This window comes from Rhinolophus sinicus, chromosome 14 (assembly GCF_057876585.1).
Source record: "Rhinolophus sinicus isolate RSI-liver-muscle chromosome 14, RSI-T2T, whole genome shotgun sequence".
Taxonomy (NCBI): domain Eukaryota; kingdom Metazoa; phylum Chordata; class Mammalia; order Chiroptera; family Rhinolophidae; genus Rhinolophus; species Rhinolophus sinicus.
In genome coordinates, this window is record NC_142514.1 from 163,624,097 (window position 1) to 163,648,694 (window position 24,598).

The window sequence follows — 24,598 nt, forward strand, 5'->3', positions numbered from 1 at the left end:
AATGGTTGTCATAAAAAAGACAAGAGACAAAAGTTGGAGAGAATGTGGAGAAAAGGGAACCCTTGTGCACTATTGGTGGGAATGTAAATTGGTGCAGCCACTATGGAAAACAATATGGAGGTTCCTCAAAATATTATAAAGAGAACTACCATATGATCCAGCAATTCTACCTCTCGGTGTATATCTAAAAGAAATGAAATCATATTCTCGAAGAGATAGCTGCACACTTATGTTCACTGCAGTCTTATTTACAATAGGCCAAGACAGGGAAACAACGTAAGTGTCCATCAATGGATGGATAAAGAAAATGTGGTATATATACACATATATGTCTTCATTTTATTACTAAGGTGTTACCGGTTTTTTATTTTTACACTTTCTACCTCCTTTCTTGATTCCATTTTTATACTGCTGAATTATATTTTCAAATAATTTCTTCAGAAAAGTTTTGTGACAGGTAAGCTTTTGAAACACTATATGCTTTTTTACAAAGTGCCCATATTTTGTACTTACACTCAATAGGTAATTTTCCTGGATGGAGAATTCTAGGTTCAATATCAGTTTTCCTCATACTTAGAAGACATTGATCTTCTAAATCCCAGGGTTGCGGAGTTGTCTGATACTAATCTATTTCATTTTCATTTGTAAGCAGTATATTTTCCTCCTCTTTTAAAGCTTTTAGGCTTTTACCATTAGTCCTGGAATTGTGAAAGGGCATGTTAATGTTTTTATGACTCTTTTTTCCTTTCAACCACTGAATTCTTAGTACATCTTTTCAATTTGAAAAACTATCTCATCAGCTCCATGAAATTTTTTCCTATTATTTCTTTGATTTTTAAAACTAAGTTTTAACAGTATACATTCTTCTTTCTAATTATTACATAATCACAGATAAAGTCACATGGCCCAAATTCCACTCATCCCTCTTCTCCCACCTTTAAAGAAGTTAACTGCTGTTAGGAGATTGGTGTGAATTCTTCCAAACAAAAATATGCATATGTATACTATATGTAATGAGCTATTTTTATTTTATGCATACGGTTTTTTCTCATTTGCTTTGTTAATATATATTTATATATAATAAAATTTACCAATCTTATGTACAATTCAGTGAGTTCTAGTAAATGTATACAGGTGTGTAACTACCAACCAAAATCATGGCATGTTTCTGTCCCCTAAGAAATGTGCCTGTTTGCAGTCACTCTCCTCTGACTACTTCTTGGACACTGGCAGCCTCTCATCTGCTTACAATCTCTATACTTTGCCTTTTCTAGAATTCCATATATATATGGAATCATGCAGTATATAGTATTTTGTATCTGGCTTCTTTCACTTAACACAGTGCTTTTCAGATTAACTATGTTCCTATGTGTATCAGTAGAGTTTCTTCCTTTTACTGCTTTTACTAGCCATTCAGTAGTTGATGGACATTTGAGTTGTTTCCACTGTGATAATTAAATGAAGTTGCTTTGAACATCCATGTACATGTCTTTGTATGGGCATATATTTCTATTTATCTTGGGTAAACACCCAGAAGGAGAATTCCTGGGTCATATTGAAAGTGAATGTTCAATTTTTAAAGTAATTTCCAAAATCTTTTCTAAAGCAGCTGTACGATTTTGCATTCCCATTAGCAGCATATAAGAATTCCAGGTACTTGTTTCCTTTTAAACATTTGGCGTTACCAGTTTTAAAATTTTTCTTGAACAATTCTAGTGCACATGTAGTGATATCTCATTGTAGTTTGAATTAGTATTTTCCTAATCACTAATGATGTTGAACATCTTTTCATGTGTTTATTTGCCATCCATATATCTTTTGGTGAAGTGTCTGTTCAACTTTTGTCGATTTTTTATTGGATTGTTTGTGTTTTTATCATTGAGTTGTAAGTGTTTTTTTCATATTCTGTATACAAGTCCTCTATCAGATAGATGTTCAGCAAATATTTTGCCCGACTCTATGGCTTGTCTTTTTGTTGTCTCAATGGTGTCTTTCAAGAGCATTATTTTTTACTTTTGTCTCAATTTTTTATTTTATATTTCATGCTATGTTTTTGTTCAATTTAAAAAACATTGAATAACCCAGGGGTCAACAGACTTTCTTTGAAAGGCTAGACCGTAAATATTTTCGGCTTTGTAGTCCATATGGTTTTTGTTGCAACTACTCAGTTCTACTGTAACACTAAAGCAGCCATAGATACTTCCTAAGCAAATGGGCATAACTGTATTCCAATAATAGGTAGCTGGTTGGATTTGACCTACAGGCCATGGTTTGCTGACCCCTGGAGTACCCCAAAGCCACTAAGATTTTCTCCTTTGTTATTTTCTGAGAATTTGTTGTTATCCTTTCCCTACTGAACTGCCTTGACCTATGTAGAAAACCCATTAAATATTCAGGTGTTTTTCTCAACTTTCTTTTCTCTTCCATTGAACCATATATCTATCTTACATGGACTTCATTTTTCTGTTTTTATAATTACTTGAAATCAGGTATTTTTAAGTTCCTCAACTTTCTTCTTTGGCAAACTTGTGTTGATTATTATGGGCTTCTACGTTTCCATATAAATTTTAGATTCATCTTGTCAGTGTATATGAAAAAAGTTGCTAGAATTGTTCTTTTTCTTCCCTATTTTCCCCCTCTGTTCTTTGTTTTTAATAACCTCTATTACTCTCTTAAAATTCGTTAATCTATGGTCTACTCTTGTTATGCCCTCGCTATATTGTCATGAATTCATTCCCTTTTGGTCATGGCACTATTATTATTTCAATGAAAATTGGGTTCGTAATGAATTAGTTTGTAATCCCTGCTAAGATGAATTATACTTTTTATTTCTATCAAGTAAATATTTATTGAATATCCAAATGTACAAGTTACTACTTTAAGCCAAAGGAACAGCAATAGTTAAAGACTTGGAACTAGAAATCTCAGGACTTCCTGAGTAAGCACATATTGTCCACTTTGTAAGAGAATAGTGTGAAATAAAGCTCAAAGGGTAGTCACATTATTTTTCTTGTGAGTTATTTAAATTGTTAACTAAGAGTGCTATGGATACATCCTGCCAGGAGCCAGGAAAGAGAAGTAACTAATCTTGCATGAATGAGAAAATAACTATAGAGAAAGTAAAGAGGAGGAGGAGCTGAGAGAAGAGGAGAAAGAAGAATGAAAGACGATAACCTGATGTAGTCTACTTTGAGTTTGACATGCAGTTGAACATTCAGGTAGAATACAGACAGAATATCCAGAAGGCAGTTAAACATCTAGGCCCAGAAATTGGGAAATGATTAGAAATAGTGATTTTCTAGCCATCATTTCTTTCTCCATGAAACATTTCCTGGATGCCTCCTATGTGCCAGAAACTATGTTATAGACTGTGCCCCCCAAAAAAAATTTCATGTCCTTCTTGTATGCAAAATGCATGTTTTTCCAGCCCACTAGTTCCGAAAGTCTTAGCTCATTCCATCACCAATTCTAAAGTCTCATCTAATTCTCACCTAAACCAGATATGGATGAGACTTAAGGTATGATCCGGCCTTAGGGAAAATTCCTCTCCTGCTGTGAACCTGTGAGTCTGTTAAACCAGACAAGTTATGTGCTTCCAAGTACAATGGTGGGACAGGCAGAGGATAGACACGCCCATTCCAAACGGGAGAAAGCTGAAGGAAAGAAGAGGTTATGGCAAGTCCAAAATTTAGCAAAGCTAGTTCCACTGATTCTTAAATTGCATGAATAAATTTCTTTGGTTCAGTGCTCTGCCTTCTGGGCCCTCTGTAGTGTCAGCATCATGCCCTTTGTCTGGGCAGGGCACCCCCTACATGGCTCTGCTGAGTCCCACCCTTTGAAAATAAGGTGGAGACAGCCTTGCCTCCTGTGCCTGTGTACTCTGGGTCTGTGGTGGGAATGGCAGCTCTCATGATCCCTGAATCACACACAGTTGGAGTCTTTCTTCCCTTTTCTTGCAGGTTAGCTCATTTTGAAGCCAAATTGCTCAATGAAAAGTCCTATAACATCCAAGAAGTTTAATAGCCTTCCTTAATTCCATCCTTCCTTGTCTGTTCCCTTTAGTTCAAACTATACCAATCTTGTCTCTACTGGTGTAATTCCAACTCTATTCTCGCTTCTGCAGAGATGGCTGATTAAGTCCATGTGTCACACCCAGGATCTCTTTTATGAAATGGTTGTTCAGCCACACCCTCACTGTTCTCTTCAGAACAAGTGTTTTCATTTTTTGCCATATGGATAGGCTGAGATTTTTTCCCATCAAGTTCTGGTTCCGTTTTGCTTAACAATCCCTTCTTTAATTCATTTCTCCCCTTTTGCATTTTACTATAAGCAGTAAGGAGGAATCAAGCCACTCCTTCAAAACTCTGCTTAGAAATCTCCTCGGCTAAAAATCCAATTTCATTGCTGCCAAGCAGTGAAACACTAGAAGTGAAACACTAGAAGCTTCCACAAAACACTAGAACATAGTTCCGCCAAGTTCTTTGCCACTATATTACAAGTATTGCCTTTCCTCCAAGTGTCCAATAGTACGTTCCTTATTTCCACCTTTGACTTACTAGAATTGCCCTTGACATCTCTATTTCTAACTTGCATCTCAAAACTCATCCAGCCTCTACCATTATCTAATTCCAAAGCCACTTCCACATACTTAGGTATTTGTTAACAGCTCTGTGCGTTTTTTGGTACCAAAATCTGTCTTCGTCAGCTTGGGCTGCTATAACAAAATACCATCAACTGGGTGGCTTGAACAACAAAAATGTATTTTCTCACAGTTCTGGAGGCTTAGAAGTCTAACATCAAGATGCCGGCCAATTTAGTTCCTGATGAGGACTCTTCCTGGCTTGTTGATGGCGCTTACGTGTTTAAGCATCCTCTCCCTAGAATCCTCTGTCCTCGCACTCCAAATGGACTGCTTGTTCTCTAGGCAGTCTGCACAGCTGTTGTTCTGGCACTTCCCTTCGTCATCCCAGCATTTGCTCTGCTCCTGCTCCTGGTGGAGCACATCCTCTAGTAACTTGAGCGTGGATAGAGATGGAGGGTAGGTGTGAGGTAATAGAGATTATTTTTAAACTTTACATGTCTGAAAATGTCTTCATTCCACCTTCATTTTTAACATTAGTTTGATTATATACAGAATACTAGGCTGGAAATAACTTTCTCTCCAAAAAGTCCCGTGTTGCTGTTACAAAGTTTGATGACATTCATATTCCTGGTCTGTTATTTTACCCAGCCCATGGAAGCTTTTCAGAGGCTTTATTTTTTCCTTGTTGTCCCGAAATGTTAGAATTACGATGTTGGTGTATGTATATTTTCATTTATAGTTTGAGTACACAGTAGGATTTTAAATCTAAAATCTCCTGTTTTTCATTTCTGGAAATTTCTCTTAGATTATTTCTTTGATTAGTCAGGGTCCTGGACTAATCCTGTAAATAATTTCTTCTCTCTCCCATTTTCTGTCTCTCTAAGAGGCAGTGCAGCATAATGGTTAAGAGACTGAATGGTACTGCAGGACTGACCTTCAACAGTTAGTCTTTGTACTTCAATGTCTTCATCTATAAAATGGGTTTAATAATAGTACTTACTTCTTAAGACTGTTTTAAAGATTAAATTTGTTTGTTGTGTAAAGGGCTTAGAATAGTGCCTGGCAGTTGGAAAGCACTTTACAACATGTTAGCTACTGTGATTTTTTTTTCTCATTATTATTGCTATCATTATCATCATCATTGTTCTTTTATTCTGAGAGATTTGACCAACTTGATCTTCTAGTATTAATGGTCAATTATTTTCAAATCTGCTCTTACTAATTTCTAGAAAGTCAGATTTTTTCTGATTGTTTTCTTTTACTGAAGTATTTTATTTTTTTATACACCATATCATGTAGTAAATATTGCTTTGTTATTCTTTTTGAAGTTTTTATCTGTTTCTGGCATGGTTTCTGTTTCCTGCTTGTTTGTTTTGGTCTTTGAATTCTTTAGTCGATGCTTTTCTCAAATACCTGCTAATTCTTGTCTGCCCTTTGGTATTAAAGAGTGAGGGACTGGAAAACTAACTGGAAATGCTGTGTATTTGGACACGTAACTTGTGGTCAGACAGATTTATTGTAAACTTAGCTAGTGGTGTCTCTCTGAAGGTCTTTTTCTCTTAATTTTGACCGTTTCCCCAGGGAGGAATCCTCTGTAATCTCCTAATCTCCTGCCTCTTCTGTTTAAGGATGGCTTCTGGCCTTCTGAGAGCCTAGCAGTGGGAGCCAGCTGTGTCTGTGTGTATGGGAAGAGGAAGTTGTCTCACCCTGCTGTCTGAAGACTTGCAATGAGTTCCCCTGTCTCACCCCTGCCCTCTACAGTGCTCCTACTTCCAAAGTTTGTCTGATTTGACCTCTCCGTTTCTCTTGCACAGTGGGGGAGGAGTAGCATCCTGGCTCTTAGGGGGAGATAGAGGGCCTGGGGGCCTTTTACAGATTTTCTACCGATTTTCCTTGTTTTGCACAAGAGTGTTGCTCCTTGCTGCTGAAGTTACTGGTTTGTTTTTGAACTATGCCAGTTGTTGAGATTTGTTAAAGCCAAGTGGTAGAAACTGGGATGTTTATTATATTATTCTCTGTTCTTTTCTATGTGTTTATATAGCTCATAAAAAATTTCAGATGCAAAGGATTTGTGTTTATTAACAACAATGCTTATTGTAGCATTCTTTGGACTGCAAACAACCTAAAGGTCCAACAGTCGGGAAATGATCAACTTAATTTTAATTAAGCTATAGAGTATAATATTGTGCAGCCATTGAAAATCTTATTTTTGAAATATGCTTAAATGTGGGATATCACAATATTGTAAATTGTCTTCTCTGAAACCAGATAAGAGTTGTTTAGTAATACAGGTTTTTGTTGAGTGCTTAACATGCAGCAGGTGCCATTCTCTGCATTTTACATTTTTAATTCATTTATTACTTACAACCACCACCCAGTGAAGTGACTTTTTCCTCCATTTTTCAGATGATAAATGGAGACATAGAGAGGTCCAGTAGGTGGTCAACATAACCACAAACAAAGCTACTAGTGTATAAAGTCAAGACTTGGACACAAACAATCTAGTTGCAAAATTCAAACTCATAAACATTATGCTGTATTGTACTATATGCCTCACAAATATTTATTTGCATTGGAAAAATAAGTTACTTTATATTTCTAAGATACTAGTGGTTTGCTAGGAGTGATGGATTCAGAGCTAATATGATATAACTAGTTTCTAATACTGGCATAAATTAAAGTGAATCTTTTTGGAGGTCTTTTAGGAGATGACTAAAATATCTGATGATTAATGTATTTTCCACCTGATTAGTTGACATGATTCTAAGCACAAATAAATTTGATCTTGAAAAGTAAAAGTGGAAATTTAGACTGCTAATGACACAGCACAAAATTATCTTTATGATTCCGGCTAATAAAAAATACAATTACTGCATGTGCTTTCCTTCTCCAAGAAACTTGTATACTTTTCTCTTTGCATTATTTCTATAGTAGTTTTTTACAAAAAAAAAAAAAAAAGTTTCACACATGTTTTTTTGTAGTCACTCAGTAGGTCAGCTTCCAAAATAGAAAATGTGAAATTGGAATTCATTATCTCTTCATTTAATCAGATATTTTAAATTCAGTTTTTTTTAAAAGAAGAGGCATAAGTTTGCAAAACTAATGTTTGATATGGGCAAAATAAATGTTTTTATTCTTAGTTCTTATTCACCCATTATTTCGGTGAATGAGTTTTTTGAATTCTAGAATTACAAACCAGTAAACAGATTGCACACGCATGCTTTATTTTTACCTTGTGGCAAACATAACAATAATTACATGTAATATGTAAATGCTAATTCTAGACTTTGCTTTAAGTGTATAAACTTAAAATATGAGCACAGCCTCTTGTTGCAATAGCAGTTGATTTTTGTTAGTATAAAACTTGAAATATATTTTTAAAATTCTAGTTCAATGCCAGAAATTTAAATTGCACATTTATTACATTGACCCCTTTTCTCTGTTTTAAATGTCTGTTAGTCATGGCTTTATGTTTGAACCAATTTTAAAGCATCTATTTTAATACATTGGAAAGTTCTAATATCACTAATATTATCACTTAAGAAAATTGTCATATTTTTTACCACACATGCTCAATAATGTATCATTCTGTTTTCTTAGGAACTTCCTGCACCATTGCTTGATGATAATTGTAAAAAAGAATTTGATGAAGACATATATAATGATAAAACACCAGAATCTAACATTAAGATGAAAATAGCATGGCGTTACCAGTTATTACCCAAGATGGAGGCAAGTCAACGTACAAACTACTTCTAAAATTTGCAAGTGTATTTGTTTTCATTTTATGGAAGCTCTTACTGCAGACATGTTGTTCTCTAAATCTAATATGATGTGTACTTATTTAAATGACCAAATATTTCATTTCCAGAGGATTTAATCAAGATGATATATTTCTTAAAAATAAAATTATAGCAAATTGGGTTTTTTTGTGTTTTTTTAACCAAAATAGATTATTTCATTTTTTCCATAATCTCCATATAGAATTTTATTCTAGAGTTGCAAACTAGAGTAAGTAAACTAACAAAGCCATTTCTCTCCAGCACAGTTACCTCTAAATAGTCAATGTAAGTGGTTGTTCTTTGTAATTACTATTTTTATTCCTATACATTTTCAACTAATATACTTCTAAACTCAGGTATCTGGTAACCTGACCTATCCTGGATTGACTAAGAGATAGGAAGTTAGGGGAGATTTTCTGAGAAGTCAGAACTGACGTCAGTAAGTCTGCCCACTAAAGTTTGTGAACACTGCTCCTGGGGATGCCTCTGTTCATTTATTAGCTCCCTTGTTTGTTTGTTTGCTTCATTCATTTTTTAGAGCACTCTAAAGTCTTAACCAGACATTATCATACTGATAGAAAGAGAGAGAAATTCCCACAGTCCACCCTCTAGTCTGTCACGTGGACGTCAGTGTTACTTTTCCCAAGGACAGAAATACAATTACAACCCTGTTTAACTGCAAAATGCCCGATTTGGTTTCCTATCTCTACTACCTCCTGCTAAATGCACGGCAGACTCTCTCAGTCGCGGTACCCTCCTGTCAAGCCTAGACACAGCCTTAGAATTCTCTGTCGAGTGTTTGGGTGGTCACACGAGTTAATGAGAGTTAGTGGTACATGAGATGAAACCTGTTTGCCACTATAAGGCTGCAATACGAAATAAATTTGTCAAGATTCTATATAAGATCTATACAAGTTAATTCAAGCCTACCCTTTTAGTCTCCTCCGCGTGTGTGGATGTAAAACACTATATTCACCCATCCTATGAGAATTGCTCCTCATGAACTGCTTGTAGTTCTGCTGATAATACTTGTCACTTTCTTATTCACCAACTCATCCTTCTCCAAGTGCAAACGTTACTACACATAATGATCTAGTTTTTTATTTTTGTTTTCATAGCACTTCATGTATTTTAAAGTATTTCTATATATTGTTTTATAATTGTTAGTATAACTCTTTTCCACTAGATAGAATTCTCTACGAAGGCAGACAGCTTATTTTATTTTCTCTTTTTCTTTAACACCAATGTTAATGCTCATGTACTCAATAAATATTTAGTCAGTGGTAAATGTATTTATGCATTCACTCAGCAGATTATTGATTAAGCATCAACTGTGTACCAAATAGAAAATATGTTATAATAGGTACATATTAAGCAATGGTAAATTGTTCTAATTTAGATGGGAGAGCTATTTGAAGAATATGATTTTTAAGCGGTGGTTTAAATGTAAACAAACTACAAACTGGAGAGAGGATATTTACAACTCATAGAATAAGGAATAAATTTCCATATATGAAGAACTTCTAAAATGAATAAGGAATAGTCTACCAACCCAATTTTTAAAATGGGAAAAAATATGAAAAGGAAATTCAGATGGCTGTTAAACATACGAAAATAGATGCCCAATTGCAGTTACAATAAGAGAAATACAAATTGACACTACACTGATCTGCCATTTTTTCATATTAGACTGTCAATATAAAATGTTTGGTAACACACTAAATTAGCAAGGGTGTGGGAGACTGGTGTTCTCCTACATTGCTGGTGGAAATTTAAGTAGGTACCATTTCTGTGAAGGTTTATTTGGTAGTATCCTTCAGAATTACAAAAACATGTACCCTTTGATCCTTTTGGAAGTTTACATGATGAATATATTTACTCAGATGTAAAATAAAATACTACATATGAGCTATTTAAGCAGCGTATTTTTTAATAGCAAATGATTGGAAATAACTATCCTTCAATAAGCAACTAGTTAAATAAATACTGGTATATGTGTATAGTAGAATACCATACATTTGTATTAAAAAAAATAATAGGAAGCTCTGTGTAATCAGTAGTTGTTGCAGGCATAGCCTAGGTTGGATGTGACCGAGATCTGAGTACAAGACTCCAGAAAAGTGTAGTTATTCTGTTTAGGAAAATGTGAGTTGAGTGATAGAGTTTAAAACAAAGAATGCAGAACTAGCACTTGAATACCCTAATGGCAAAGAATTTTGTATCTTTGATTTGGCAGATTCATTTAAGCAACTGGGCTTAACAGTGACTCTTTTGTAAAGAGTGACTGTATTCTAATTTTTCTACTGGTATGTTCTAATAGAGTTAATAAAAACATAAACTCCACGTTAAATGTGGCTTTTTTTTTTAAAGACAATATACCAATCCAATTTTAGATTATGTAAGTCACTTGTGTCTTCCATTTCCTTTATTTTTACTCTTACCTAGCTAGGTTTTGGTCTTTTCCTTGGTTGTTAGCATTCTTCAAGTGAAATTGTCAGTGAAAATGCAAAGGACTGAAACTTCAAGCAATTTTTCTTATGGCTTGTTATAAAATCTGTTTAAAGTTTGAAAGTTCTTTGTTTCTTTATAATTCATTTTTTCTTTTTATAGCTATAGATGCTATTCCTGTTCTCTTTGACATGTAAATGAGCAGTCCTTATTTCATTCTCCCCTTTCTGAGTTTTGCATGACTGCAGTTATTTTGATTATCTATGGGAGCAAACTTCTCAGAGGTTACATATTAACATATAAACCCAGTGCTCTTACAATGATCTTCCCCAGATGACTTAGTTTCCCCGTTTCTTCAAGTCTCCACTAAAATATCACTTTATCAGGAATGTCTTCCTTTGTCACTCCATATGAAATAACACCATTGTCTCTCTTTCTCTGTCTCATCTCCTTTCACTGCCTTATTTTTCTTCAGGGAACTTAATTGTCATCATCTAGCAGGTAATACAGCATCTGTCTCCTCTACCAGAATGTGAGCTAAATGAGAAAAAGGGACTTTAACTATTTTGTTTTACTGGCATATAGTGGGTACTCTATAGTTACTTGTTGAGTAGTACACAAGTGAATGAATTACATAGTATGTGAATTAAATGTGAAACCGAGTTAAGTTGCATTAATTAATTCAAATGAAATAACACCCTGTTTTGAATTTATAGTCAATGATCAAACTTAAGTTTACTAGTATTTACTAGTGAGTTCTGTCAAGTTTAGAAAATAGAATCATCTCCTGGCTTCTTCCTTTTTCTTTGAAATGTCAACAGCATGTATATTTGCCTGTCACCGACATTTTACATATGGTGACTTGTCCAGATTTATAGACATTGGTGAACACTCATCCTCATCTACTTTATAAATCCAGACCTTACTTTGCCATTATTGGTTCAAAAACAGCAACAACAAAACCCTGGGTTTTCTGTATTTTGCTTGGGCCAAAATATAGTCAACACTGTTACGAGGGAAGATTAAACAAGTAATCCAAAACTAACTACCGTGTTTCCCTGAAAATAAGACCTAGCCAGACCATCAGTTCTAATGCGTCTTTTGGAGCAAAATTAATATAAGACCCGGTCTCATTTTACTATAAGACTGGGTCTTATCTAACATAATATAATACCAGGTCTTACATTAATGTTTTCTCCAAAAGACGCATTAGAGCTGATTGTCCAGCTAGCTCTTATTTTGGGGGAAACACGGTATGTCAATTATCAGAAATGCATTTTAATATAAGTTGTCGTGAGGTCGCAAGAGTGCAGTCATATTCCCATTTAGGGAATGCCAAAGGGATAAACATATGCACACCTAAGTCAAAAACAGTAGCACAATAAAGCAACACTTCTTCCAGTTCGGGGCAGTTTTAAAAAGACCCCCTCCTTTGCCCTGTGATTTGGTTCTCTTACCTAGGTGCACATGTCCTCCTTTCCTCTCCAATCATCAAGCCCTATTTTCTCTTCACCCCAGGAATTGCTAGCCTGCAGCATATTCTGAGACTTAATTTATTCGATATTGTAGAGTTCTCCTTCCAAGGCCTACAATGGCTGCAACAATTCATGACAGTGTATTAGATCTTTATTCTGTTCAATCCTCATTACGCTTTGGTTTTCTATCTTAGTGGTTCAGCCACACAACAAGCCTGTGATGGATGTGTGCATGTTGTCGATGACAACAAATATCATTTTTTCAATAAGGCAATGTAATTACAAAGGATAGTGATGAATCTTCTGATTCTCTAGTGGATCATGACACAATAATAATAATAATAACATTTACATAGTGCTTTACAATTTACAGTGTTCATAGCCAATGTTGCATTCGATTCTCACAACAGCCTAGTGAAATATTTATTATTGGCTCTAATAGCTGGTGATTAAACTGAGGCTCAAAGTGGTTCAGTAACCATTTGGGTTCTTGCTTTCTGTTATGCCATACTGAGGAAAAAGAAATGATAATCATAAGAAAATATCTTATTTAGACTATTTATTTATTTGTGGTGCAGCTTTCCTCTGAAATTTGTTTCTTTCTAATATACTGGAGATGAGAGATTATTCCTCCCGGACTCCGCATCAAATATTTTATTTTCCTTTAGCAACAGTAAATTTTTACTGAACCTTTACAATTTACCCTCTACCATAGTTAACAGAGTTAATGGGTAGTTTATGAATGTGAAAGAGAAGTTTTCATAATTTAAAACTAAAGCGAAATGTTCTTATTAAAATGAGTAAACTGACTAGTTATTAATGATAGTTTGATTTTTTTAAATGCATCTTTTTTGTGTGTGCAGTTGACAGTTTTTCATGGAGTATTATTATTATTAGGTTTAAAGCATTTAATTATCCTTTTTAGAGGAATTATTTTAAGTCGTTGTTTTACAGTTCTAGGCCTCAAAAGATTTCACAGCATTTCAAGAATCTGATTATATGTTAATGACAGGTCTCAGGTAGAAAAAACTTACAAAATTGTTTTTTCCTTGAGTATATTTTTCATTTTCATTTTTTATTGAAGGATTAAAGTTTTTCATAATTGAAAAACGTTTTCATGTCTACATCCTGAATATTTTAGTTGTCATATCTAATCTTAATTTCTAAAAAAAAATAAAAAACAATTGTAATAAAATCTTCCAAATATATTTTTACATTTTCAGGAATTACGTATTTTCTGTATATAAACTGTCACAGCATGAAATCAGTTTTCTGCCTTGATTCATCCCAAATCTAAGATTTCTATCACATTAGTATTATAATTAGAAACATTAATAGAGACCGGCAACTTAAAAAGCATACTTTGCTTCTTGACAATTTAGCATATTTCTCCGAGCGCTCAAGGACTTCAAGAACCTTCAGTCCGCTAATAAATTTATTAACTCAAACTTAAAAGAAGTGAAAAGTCTCTCTTTCTTTCTCTCTCCCCATGGCCAGTCTGCTAAAATAGATTATTCATGCTTATTTGATTCAGGTAGGCTTTTGCAAGCTTCCCTACTAGGCCTGGGAATGTGGTACATTGAGGCCTTTTCAGAGGCTTCTGACATAGACCAAGCTTTTATTGCATGGTGTTTTATTATTACCAAATCCTAGTCTCCACCCAGTTTGTAGGCACTCTGCTTATTCTTTTGAATCAGGAAAGGTTATCACCTACCTTAATCCATGCAGCAGTGTGGATTAAGGACACCAGTGTGCCCCAGGATTCTCAAAGAGGATCCTGGAAACTTCTTGTTTCTTCTTTTTTGCTGTCTTTACTAAATTCTATTGGGCCTTAGAGGGATTTGCATCTGAAATGGGCAACCTGGTGTTTTTCTCAATGAAGACATCAGATCAAAGTTCAGTTAGTCAAGGCCTTTCTAAAACATTAAGGGGGCTTGGAGTTACACAATAAAAAGATGAGCTCTAGCAGAGATTGCAGTAAAAACATTCTGAACTATAATCCGGATAAAGAATAGATTATAGGCCAAAGAACAGACCTTGTTTAAATTGCTTTAGACTAATAACTTTACATTTTAAAACTTTACACCCTATTTTTAAGAAACAAATTCTAATATCACATAATTTTCTTGGTCAATACTTTCATACTAAATAGATAAATCATCTTTTGGGAACCATACTTCCATGTATTATATTATATTGTATTGTAAAGATTAAGCCAATTAATAGGTCTCTTTAATTAATGGAAATAAATAGCACCTTATGGAGGGCTGAAGTCATTTTATGTAGAAAATAAATGTCAAACCTATGGACTTTGTATCTGAGAAGAATGTTTCTATTAGGCTTAAATTTTTTTCTTCTACATTACTGTGTAATTTGATGTTTGTAGGCATTTAATTTAAGAATGTGAATCCTTAAAGTCTTAAAAATGCAAATATCGATTGTCAAGCAAATGTGTATTTTTAATCTAAATTATAAAGTTGTCAATTTCTTAGTAAAATAAGTTGAGAACCTATAATGTGTAGTTCTTCAGTTTCTATAGAAATTATCTAGTTTTGTTGAATGTTCTGAAACTTGCCTGTTTTGTAGCATTCAGGACGTTGAAATTATGTAAATTTAGATCAGAGATTTCATTAGAACCTATTGCCAGGAGCAATCTGTTACTAGTTCTACTTCGGACAGTGGTGTATATCTGTTTCTAATGTGCTGAATGAAAGAAGTCATCCCAGAGTTCATTCAAAGCAATATCAGGATAATGTTATGTTACTAGGATTTTACTATCTTATGTAAACAAATTCAGCATCAGTAGTTATTAGAGTTTCTTAAGAGAAAGATAATTTGTAGGAGATATTGTTAGTGGAGGGCACAAAAGAGGAATTATCAATGAACTAATGATTATGCCAGATTTCTGATTTATTTATTGTGACATGTATATTCTCCCACTTCATCATGTGCTTCGTTCCCATCTGGGGTACCCTAATACATTTTATATTATAAGTTTAATCTTAGGTTTGTAAGAAATGCTGAATGTATATACAGACTATCCTGTGAGAATTTTGTTTTAAAATGATGCTCAGTTTAATATATTTGAATAGCTGGCTTCTTTTAGGCCACTCACTAGTGAATTAATTTGGCTTCAGTTTTCTTTGGTTCTTAGCTACTACACGTTTAATTTGTCATTAAAACCTGGAATTTAAAAAAAATAATTAAGACTTACATATATTAAATTTCTTAACTTAGAAAGGTATACAGTGTAGTAAAAAAACCAAAGAGGTGTTTAAATTCTTATCTAACTTAGGGAACGACCAAGAGAAACATGGGAGATGAAAAGGTTGATTTCTAACTATACAGTTGAAAATAATAAAGATTGTTGTATGCTTCTTTGAAATTTAATGTCTGTGTATATCAGCTCTTCCTTATTAGCATTAAAAATGCATAAATATGTCAGTGTTTTGCTGAGTGTAGGACAAATAAATTGTTATTTTTAAAAAACAATATTTTTTAAACAAAGAATATGGGTTTTCTTAACAGGCTGGACCAGTGTCATCTTCAAGATTTGGTCACTATTACGATGTATCAAAAAAGATGCCACAAGAACTAATTGAGGCTTCAAAATGGCATGGATTTTTTCTTCCAAAAAAAATATCTTCAACTCTTAACATAGAACCCTGGTAAGTCAATGACCCAATTCTGACTTCAAAGGTTAATAGAATGCATTTTACTACATTCTTTGAAAGAATGCATATCAAAAGTATGTCCTAATGGTAAATGTTATTTTCTACATAATATGTAACTTTAATCGTGCATGTTTCATATTCATTATACACAGTTTCCTTCTTTTTCTATTCTTGTAACTGTTGGACATGCTATTACTCTTAATTTAATAAGAGTAAAAAGTCCAGATACCAAATTTACAATACCTGCTGTTTTTATTTTCCAAAAAATGCGAAAAAGTTCTAAATCAGGGTCTTTCAGCTGGAAATGCAAAAAGATATCTAAGTGTTATTCATTGATAACAGTGGCAGTGAAAATGGTATGAAGTAATGCTATTTCTCCATGTTTTTCATTAAGTTCTCTTTCAGAAAGTAAACAAGTACATGTTTTCCAATATTTATTATGGTTTTCTATTTCTAGTTAAGCTGTAAATAAAACCACCTATATATTTTTACATGACTTACAGGAACTTAAGGTTTGAGTTTTACAATGAGGAGTTTTAAGTATCAAATCAACACGTTTATAGTGCTAACTTTAAAGATAAAACTCTGAAAATTACAGGACTTGATATTGAATAATTTATAAAAGTGCTGAGAATATTTAATTTCAATTCTTATTGCAGTTGGATCAAGGGAAGGTCATCTACGGAATATGTTGTTGCCTCTATTTTCTTTCTTTTGCACTGTAAAACCATTACTTTCAAAATGAGATGAGTTATGAAATGGAGATTTAAAGACAGAAAGTTGTGAACTGAAGTGGCTTAAAAATCTAGTTTTCCAGAAATATTACCTAAGAATTTAGTGAACACTATCCTATTTATTTTTATTAAATCTGTTTCAAAAAAAAAAAATTCTTCGTTATGGTATTCTGTAGTCTGTAGCTAGAGACTTACGAAAAGGGATGCTTTGATGTTGTTTTAGTATTAATAGCTGCCACTAATGAATGACTGCTATGTGCCAGTCACTCTACTACGTACTACTTTACCTTTATTATCTATCCCATAAAAGTAAATATTCCCGGTTTTCCAGAAGAAGATACCCAAATTCACAGAAGTGATTTATCTGAGGTTCAACTATTAAACGATAGAGCCAGGATTAACCTAAGTCAGACGATCTCTCTTTTTGCTTTACTGCCTCAAAAGATTTTTGTGTCTTTCACCTTCTTTACCTTCCTGTGTTACCGAGGAAAGCGTGTTGATAAAGACATTTTTTTTTTTAAATCTAGGTTCCTTTACAGAGTCCGTCCTACTGTTAACCTTGGGCAAATCCCTTAAATTCCGTGAAAATAAGTATCTTCCTGTGGAAAAATTAAGGGGGGGGGGGATACCACTTATACCTACTTCACTGATTTTTTTTTTCATTAACTTTGAATGATTATATTGATTATACTAGTTCCTAATTTTTGCCGTTCACTGAACCAGACATACATATACATACTGATTTGGGAAATAGGTCAAAATAACTTCAATGGTTTCCTAAATAGTAAATGATGGAACCCAGACCCAAAGTCAATTCTTTCCGAAACAGAAATGTGTATTAGCAATAATGCTATACTGCCTCCATTCATGGAGTGCTTAGGGAAATAAAAAATGTAAAATGTACATTAAATATGATATAAGTACATGAAAAATAATTTTGTGAGACATTTTGTAGTTAAAGAATATACATATTTTAAGGATAAAACTCTTCTTAAGTTATAAGATTTTTGTGCATTCAACAACTAAAAAGAGGAGGAATTAACATTTGTCAAATAACTGTTCCATGTCTGGAACTGTTCCAGGCTTTTGATCATAGGATATCTAATTTAATTCTCCCAACAACCCTCTCAGAAAAGTAACATTCTCCCAATTGTATAGGAAACTTGAGGTCAGAGATGCTAAGAAGCTTCCCGATTCTTGCAGGTTGTAAATGACTGAGCTGACACCCAAACCCAAGTCCCCAAAACCTCTGCCCTCTTTTCTGTTCCAGGTTTCCTCCATTTCTGCTACAGTACATGTACAGCACACGAAGCTGGGTGCCAGAAAAATTACCCTTTGATCAGCTGTGACAGTATAGTCCTATAGTCTTTAAAATACATTTTTTTGGAATACTTTTTGAGAACCAATGGTTTTGCACAGAATAGGAAAATTTATAGATTTTAATTATCAAGGCAGTATTTCATTTCATAGTAGTTAACTGATAATTCATTTATTTCATATTAAACTTAAATGCTTAATTAAATGTAATTAAACTTTAAACATGTAATTAAATTAATTTTGAAAATGGGTACTTTACCATGTGAGATTTATTTTAATTTGTGAAAAGCGTGTGCTCATTTCACTAAAATGAACTTTACTGGTTCATTTATAAAACAATAAAGCTAAGCCTTACAGTTGTCTATACTCTTCCTATAATTAAGTCTAGAGGATATAACTGTATCATCCCACTGTCATATGTGAGGATATAACATATAATTTCATAATTTCTAAAGGCACTATTGAAACATGTAGTTTTTTTTTTTTTTTAACCGCAAGAAAAACTGAAGGTAATTTAAAATTATTGGTAGGATTGCTTATAGAAAAATGTTCGTATGTACAGTTTAAACTTTCAAATTAAAGCTTGGGTATGAAAACCTGAGATGTATCGTGGCGATATTATCCACATGATTCTGTTTTGATATTTTATTGTCATAAATTAGATCATCTGAGTCACAAGACAATGATAGAAAAATTGATTTTGAGGGTAATTCTGTAGTCTAAGGTTTTTTAAATTTGGCATTGTTTTGAATTAAGCTTTACTAACAGGTACACCAAAACACACTTCTGTTTCCTCACTAGAAAGAGTCCTCATTCTTCAGGGTATGAATAGTATCTCAACTTTCTTATTTATTAATAATTTTACTAATATATTCCTTAAGGTACTGTTCCAGACTGAATGTTTGTGAGCCCCAAATTCTTATGTCAAAGCCCTAATCCCCAGTGTAATGGTATTTGGAAATGGGGCCTTTGGGAGGTAATTAGGGTTATATGAGGTCATGAGGGTGGAACCCATGTCTGATAGAATTTGTTGTCCTTAAGAAAGAGGGAAAAACACTGAACTCCCACTCTGTTCTTGGGCAAACACCCAGGGAAGGTCATGTGAGCACCTGGCAAGAAGGTAGCTTATCTGCTACCCAAGGCGGGAGGAGCTTTCACCAGACACTAACCCACTAGCACCTTGATCTCGGACTTCTTGTCTCTAGAACTGCAACAAAATAAATGTCCATTGTTTAAGCACCCAGTCTGTGGTATTTTGTTATGAGAGCCTAAGGTGACTAATATCCCTACTATACTGTAAAATCTTACTTTTTTAAATTATAGATGTGTCAGATCTAAACTACTGAGTGCACATACAGTTGGTACTAAATAGAATAAATTTGTTTTAATGTTTCTTTGAAATTCAACATTTTATTTTTACCTATGAATATTTATCCTAACAATAGCTAGTAGTTTCTTATATTAGCCAAAAGTTTTGTGTTAAGTTGAATGAACTGAATTCTGAGACAAGCAGTTATTTTTCCAAGAGAAAATCAATAGAAAGAGGATAGGAATAATACTTAATATTTTAGAAGTCAGTCCATTTTTCTTCCCTGACCAAGTCTCTTTAGCAGCTTAAAGGAAACCTCTATTTAAGCCTTCTGTAGTATTTTCCTAGGAAATCATAGTTATACCTCTCTACATTCCTGTTTACATTTGTTAATACTTCTGTCAGAACACTTATCACACTGCACTGTAATTATTTGTCCTGTCTACATACTCATCTTCCCTCTCAAGCACTGGAAGTTGTTGAGGCAAAATGTAATTGTGAGAAAGAATTTTATCTATCTGCTTATCTGGTGATAAAATTAAATTAAAAGGTAATATCTGAAAATGTATGGTGAGAACTATTATCCTGAACCTCATTTTGACCAATGATGAGAAATCACTTGCTTACGTGTTTGCCTTTCTGTCCTTCAAAGGTCTTCAGGTACACAGAATTTAGTTGGTCATTCTAGCATCCTGTCATACTATATTCATTGGTATGCATAGTTTATTTTTGTTTGTTTGTTTGTTTGTTTGTTTTTAAGATTTTTGGGGGGGGAAGGGGAACAGGACTTTATTGGGGAACAGTGTGTACTTCCAGGACTTTTTTCCAAGTCAAGTTGTTGTCCTTTCCGTCTTAGTTGTGGAGGGCACAGCTTAGCTCCAGGTCCAGTGTCCGTTGCTAGTTGCAGGGCCATCCCCTGTAGGAGTCAAACAGGCAATCTTGTGGTTGAGAGGATGTGCTCCAACCAACTGAGCCATCCAGGAGGCAGCTCAGCTCCAGGTGCTGTAATCAATCTTAGTTGCAGGGGGCGCAGCCCACCATCCCTTGAGGGACTCAAGGAGTTGAACCAGCAACCTTGTGGTTGAGAGCCCACTGGCCCATGTGGGAATAAAACCGGCAGCCTTCAGAGTTAGGAGCATGGAGCTCCAACCGCCTGAGCCACCAGGCCGGCTCCGGTATGCATAGTTTTTATTTTATTGTTTCCTACCTTATTCCCATATTCCTAAGCCCAGTCATCTTCCCCATACCGTACTCTCTCTTATTTATGTATATCCTTTCAAATTTCTGTTCTTCTTTCAATAAAGTAATCTCTGACCCTTGACTTCTCTCTCTTTCTCTCTGTCTCTGTCTCTGTCTCTCTGTCTCTCCCTCTCTCTCTCTCTTTCCCCATCCACTCTATCAGCAAATCCTGTCAACTATATCTTCAACATATCCAGAGACTGAGCACTTCTTCCAGTCTTCACTCTACCATGCTAACCTAAGTCACCCACATTTCTTGCCAGAACTCTTGAAATAGCTTCCTAATTAGTTTTGCCTCTTGCTCCTTGGTGGCTCCTGTTTTTCTCCCAAACAGCCCTAGTAAACTTTTTAACATAGTGCTGTCCGATAGAACTTTCTGCAGTGACAGAAGTTTTCTCTGTGTGCCGTCCAGTATAGTAGCCCCTGGCCACATGCAGCTAATGATGACTGCTTGAAATGTGACACTGAATTTCTTTTTTGTTTTAAATAGAAGTAGCTGTATGTGACTAATTGTACCAGACAGTACAATTTTACAATGTAAGTCAGCTCTTCTCACTTCTCTGATTCAAGCCCTCCACTAACTTCCAGTCTCATTCAGAATAATTACCCCACACTCTTAAGAGAGATCATGTAATGCCCCACATCCCTACATGGCCCTACCAAATCTCATTGCTTGCTACCTCTCTGATCTCTTTGGTCTCATTGGGATTGTGGAAAGGGTAAAGGGAATATCAAGAATGCACTCTAGATTTCAGACATTAAAATTAGCATGCTGCCATTACTGACATGCTTAAACATACTCACATATTCCACAGTATTTATTGAGCATCTTCTCTGATGAACCTGAATATCTTTATAAACCTCGTATTAGGCTAAGTTCTAGGTTTGTTGTAGTAAAACAAAGGAGTTTTTATCCTTGGTCATGTGTATTCAGAAAGCACAGAAATCTTTAAAAAAAAAACAAGTGGACAAATACATTATGTCGTGAATTGTAGTAAGGGATATAAATAAAAGGAACATTTTCTGTAAGGTGAATGGGAGGGGTGATATACTTTTGAGTTGTTTTGAGATAAGACCTCTCTAAAGAGGAAACTTTTAAACTGAGACCCAAAGAATAGGAAGAAGGCAGTCATACAAAGACACTAGGCCAAGAAGTATTCTTGGCAGAGGGAAGAGCAGCTGTGCTGAGAAAGGAAAAAACTTAGTGTGTTCAAGGACCTGAAGGCCTATGTTGCTCAATCAGAGGGAGTGATAGAAAGATGAGTTCTGAGAGATAGGCAGGGGTCATATCATTCTTTCAAGAAATTTGTTCATTAGAGGTCAGAGAGAAGTTTTTATTTATTTATTTTTTTCGCTGTTCTTTTTAAATGTGAATGGGAAAAATTCACTAGAGAGGGATTACATGAAGATACCAGAAGGAAGTAGCAGTTTCTAGCTGTATGTTATTGGGCAAATTACTAAACAACTGGGGAAAATTCCTAAGCCACTCACGATCTGTTACCCATCTATAAAATGAGTCTAAAACTAACACTCTTTGAACACTGCTTGGCACATAGGAAATACTAAATAAATGTTAGGGAATTAGTAATGTGTCTCCTGGAAAAACAGGAGAGATGCTGTAGAGCAGATATGGAAGGATTGACCTTTAAGATGGCATAACATTTCCTCCACTAGAGTGAAGGAGAGAAAGATCGGAGAAGACAGCAGTATAGATGCAAACAAACAGGTTTAGACGTACAGTGGAGGCAGGGTCTTGAGTACTGTTGAAGATAAGGGCTGAAGTCCCTCTTTACTTTGCTAATAATAGGCAGGGTCATCCACTGAGGAACAGTTAATTACCTCTTTGGAATTCGGGCTAAATGGGGAAGGTTTGAAACGGTTGTTTCATGAACTGGAAGAAAACACCGACTATGGAAATATCAAATATTTATGGTGGTACCAGGCTCAGGTTGTTTGACTTTCTTGCATCTGTGCTTTCTTGCATTCCTGGGTGCAAGCAGGATGGAAGTTTTACCAGGTGAAGTCAATGAGAAAGACAAGGGATAGTAGACTGGTAGGGGACTTACTCATCTTAATAGTTGGGGTAAATGAACAAAGCAAGTTACCAAGATAAGAAGTGATAGTTGAGAGTAAGTTCTTTAAGTTAGGACTGGAAACCAGGTAGGTCTTCAATTGGTAGACGGAGATGTCCCAGAGCTCGATAGGCAGCCACTTAAAAGAGAGATGATTTGAGTTGGCTAGATTTAAAAAAAAACACAAAAAAAAAAATAAAAACATGGATTTTTGTTTTGTTTACTAGAAAGCGGAGGATGAATGGTTTGAAAGTGACATTGGATAATAGGATACCAATCAAATCTCCCAAATACCCAAATATTGAGGAAAGGAGTCTAAATGACAGCTTTAGTTAGGCTCAAGTGCCCACCACCTTCCAAGGGAAATCCAACTGTGCTTTAAAAAGGTGGTGTGCACTGGTGGCTTTTATTAAGGTCTAAGGCTGATGTTAGCTGCAAAGACTAGCCATGGCTGTAGATCAGAGGCCCTGCAGCAACTTTTTCTGCATAAAAGACCTGAGGTGGTTACTGGGTTTAAGCATCCAAGATACGATGGAGTGAAAAAGCAGATTATAGTAATAGAATACATAATATAATCCTGTTTACATAAAACTTTTTATAGCTGATTCCAAATTCTTTTCTAACACTAATTCAGGAAATGTTAATTTACGTTCCAAAACTTTGTGATATGTTGTCGAATAAGCCAATGAATGACTGCAAACTAAATCCCAAATTAGACTATCTAAGAGACTCACGGTATATTTAGTATTTGAAAGGCTGGAGAGAAATGCCAAAGTTAAACAAATATATACATAGTTATAATAATCCTGTTTACATTTGTTTATAGATAAAATACTCTTCAGAATGAAAAATATTTTTATTAGCACACTTCTTAACATCCTGCAGTAGTTTTTCTCAGTCAGAGAAGGAGGGGCGGATACAAAGAGATGTCTGAGAGGATGTTCATCAAACTGTTAACAATATTTACTTCTGGGCGGTAGATTTTGAATTTTTTTTCTATCCTTTATATGTTTTATGTATTTGAATTTTAAGTAGAACAAACATCATTTTTTATAATGGGAAGGTATTTCAAATAAGTGGGGAAAGCCTAATCATTTGGGAATAATATAGTGAAATCCTTACTTCAAAGCTTACATCTAACTGTATTTCCAGAGAGTTAAAGATTTGAATATAATAAATTATAGAAGGAATAGACAGGGCAGCCAGTTAGCTCAGTTGATTAGAGCATGGTGCTCTTAACAACAAGGTTGCTGGTTCGATCCCCACATGGGCCCCTGTGAGCTGCACCCTCCACAACTAGATTGAGACAACTACTTGACTTGGAGCTGATGGCTCCTGGACAAACACACTTAAAATAATTAAAAGTTTTAAAAAAAAGAAAGTAATAGAAGAAAATAAGAGAGAATCTCTTAAACCCTTGGAGTGGTGGAAATTAGCAATGAGTATATATAGTGATCAGATCTAATGACCATTCTCCATTTGAAGGAACCAGAACTCTGGAGAAATGTTTGAGTCAAAGGAAAGAAAGAGGTACACCTGCAACATCTTGTTATGTTTAGATGTGCTTAAAGAATTATGAGAGTATGCCAAAGGATACAGAGGCTAGCTCAAAGGAGCTCCCACGGGCCAAATAGGAGATAATTTGAGCATCAAAATAAATAGATAATAATGGATTATAACCCATTTTGTAAAGCAGAAAACCATGAGTACAAACTGATACATACAAATAAATGAATAAGTAAGTTATTGAGGAGCAAGATATTTACATAGCCTCAACGTACTCCCCACAAAATATTTATTGACTGAAAAGGGGAAAGAATAATATAGTAGAGAGGCCTGGCAGATATCCAGCTAACATCACCAGTAATTGGGCAAACTGAAATCATGTATCACCTGATAATATGCAACGAGAAGAACTCAGCAACACTTCTGTGATATTCCTACCAAGTATACATAATTTAAATCT

General features: G+C 34.7%; 1 protein-coding gene across 2 annotated transcripts in view; it reads left to right on the forward strand.

Moving 5' to 3' along the window:
- The window catches only part of ELP4 (elongator acetyltransferase complex subunit 4), a 214,269-nt gene that overhangs the window by 36,809 nt on the left and 152,862 nt on the right, over positions 1-24,598 (forward strand). Inside the window, exons 4-5 of one of the 2 annotated variants that reach the window (XM_019738520.3) lie at positions 8,183-8,314; positions 15,816-15,955. In XM_019738520.3, the coding sequence (XP_019594079.2) occupies positions 8,183-8,314; positions 15,816-15,955 (272 nt within the window). The remainder of the gene's footprint in view (positions 1-8,182; positions 8,315-15,815; positions 15,956-24,598) is intronic. The other variant, XM_088789502.1, reaches the window with a different exon arrangement.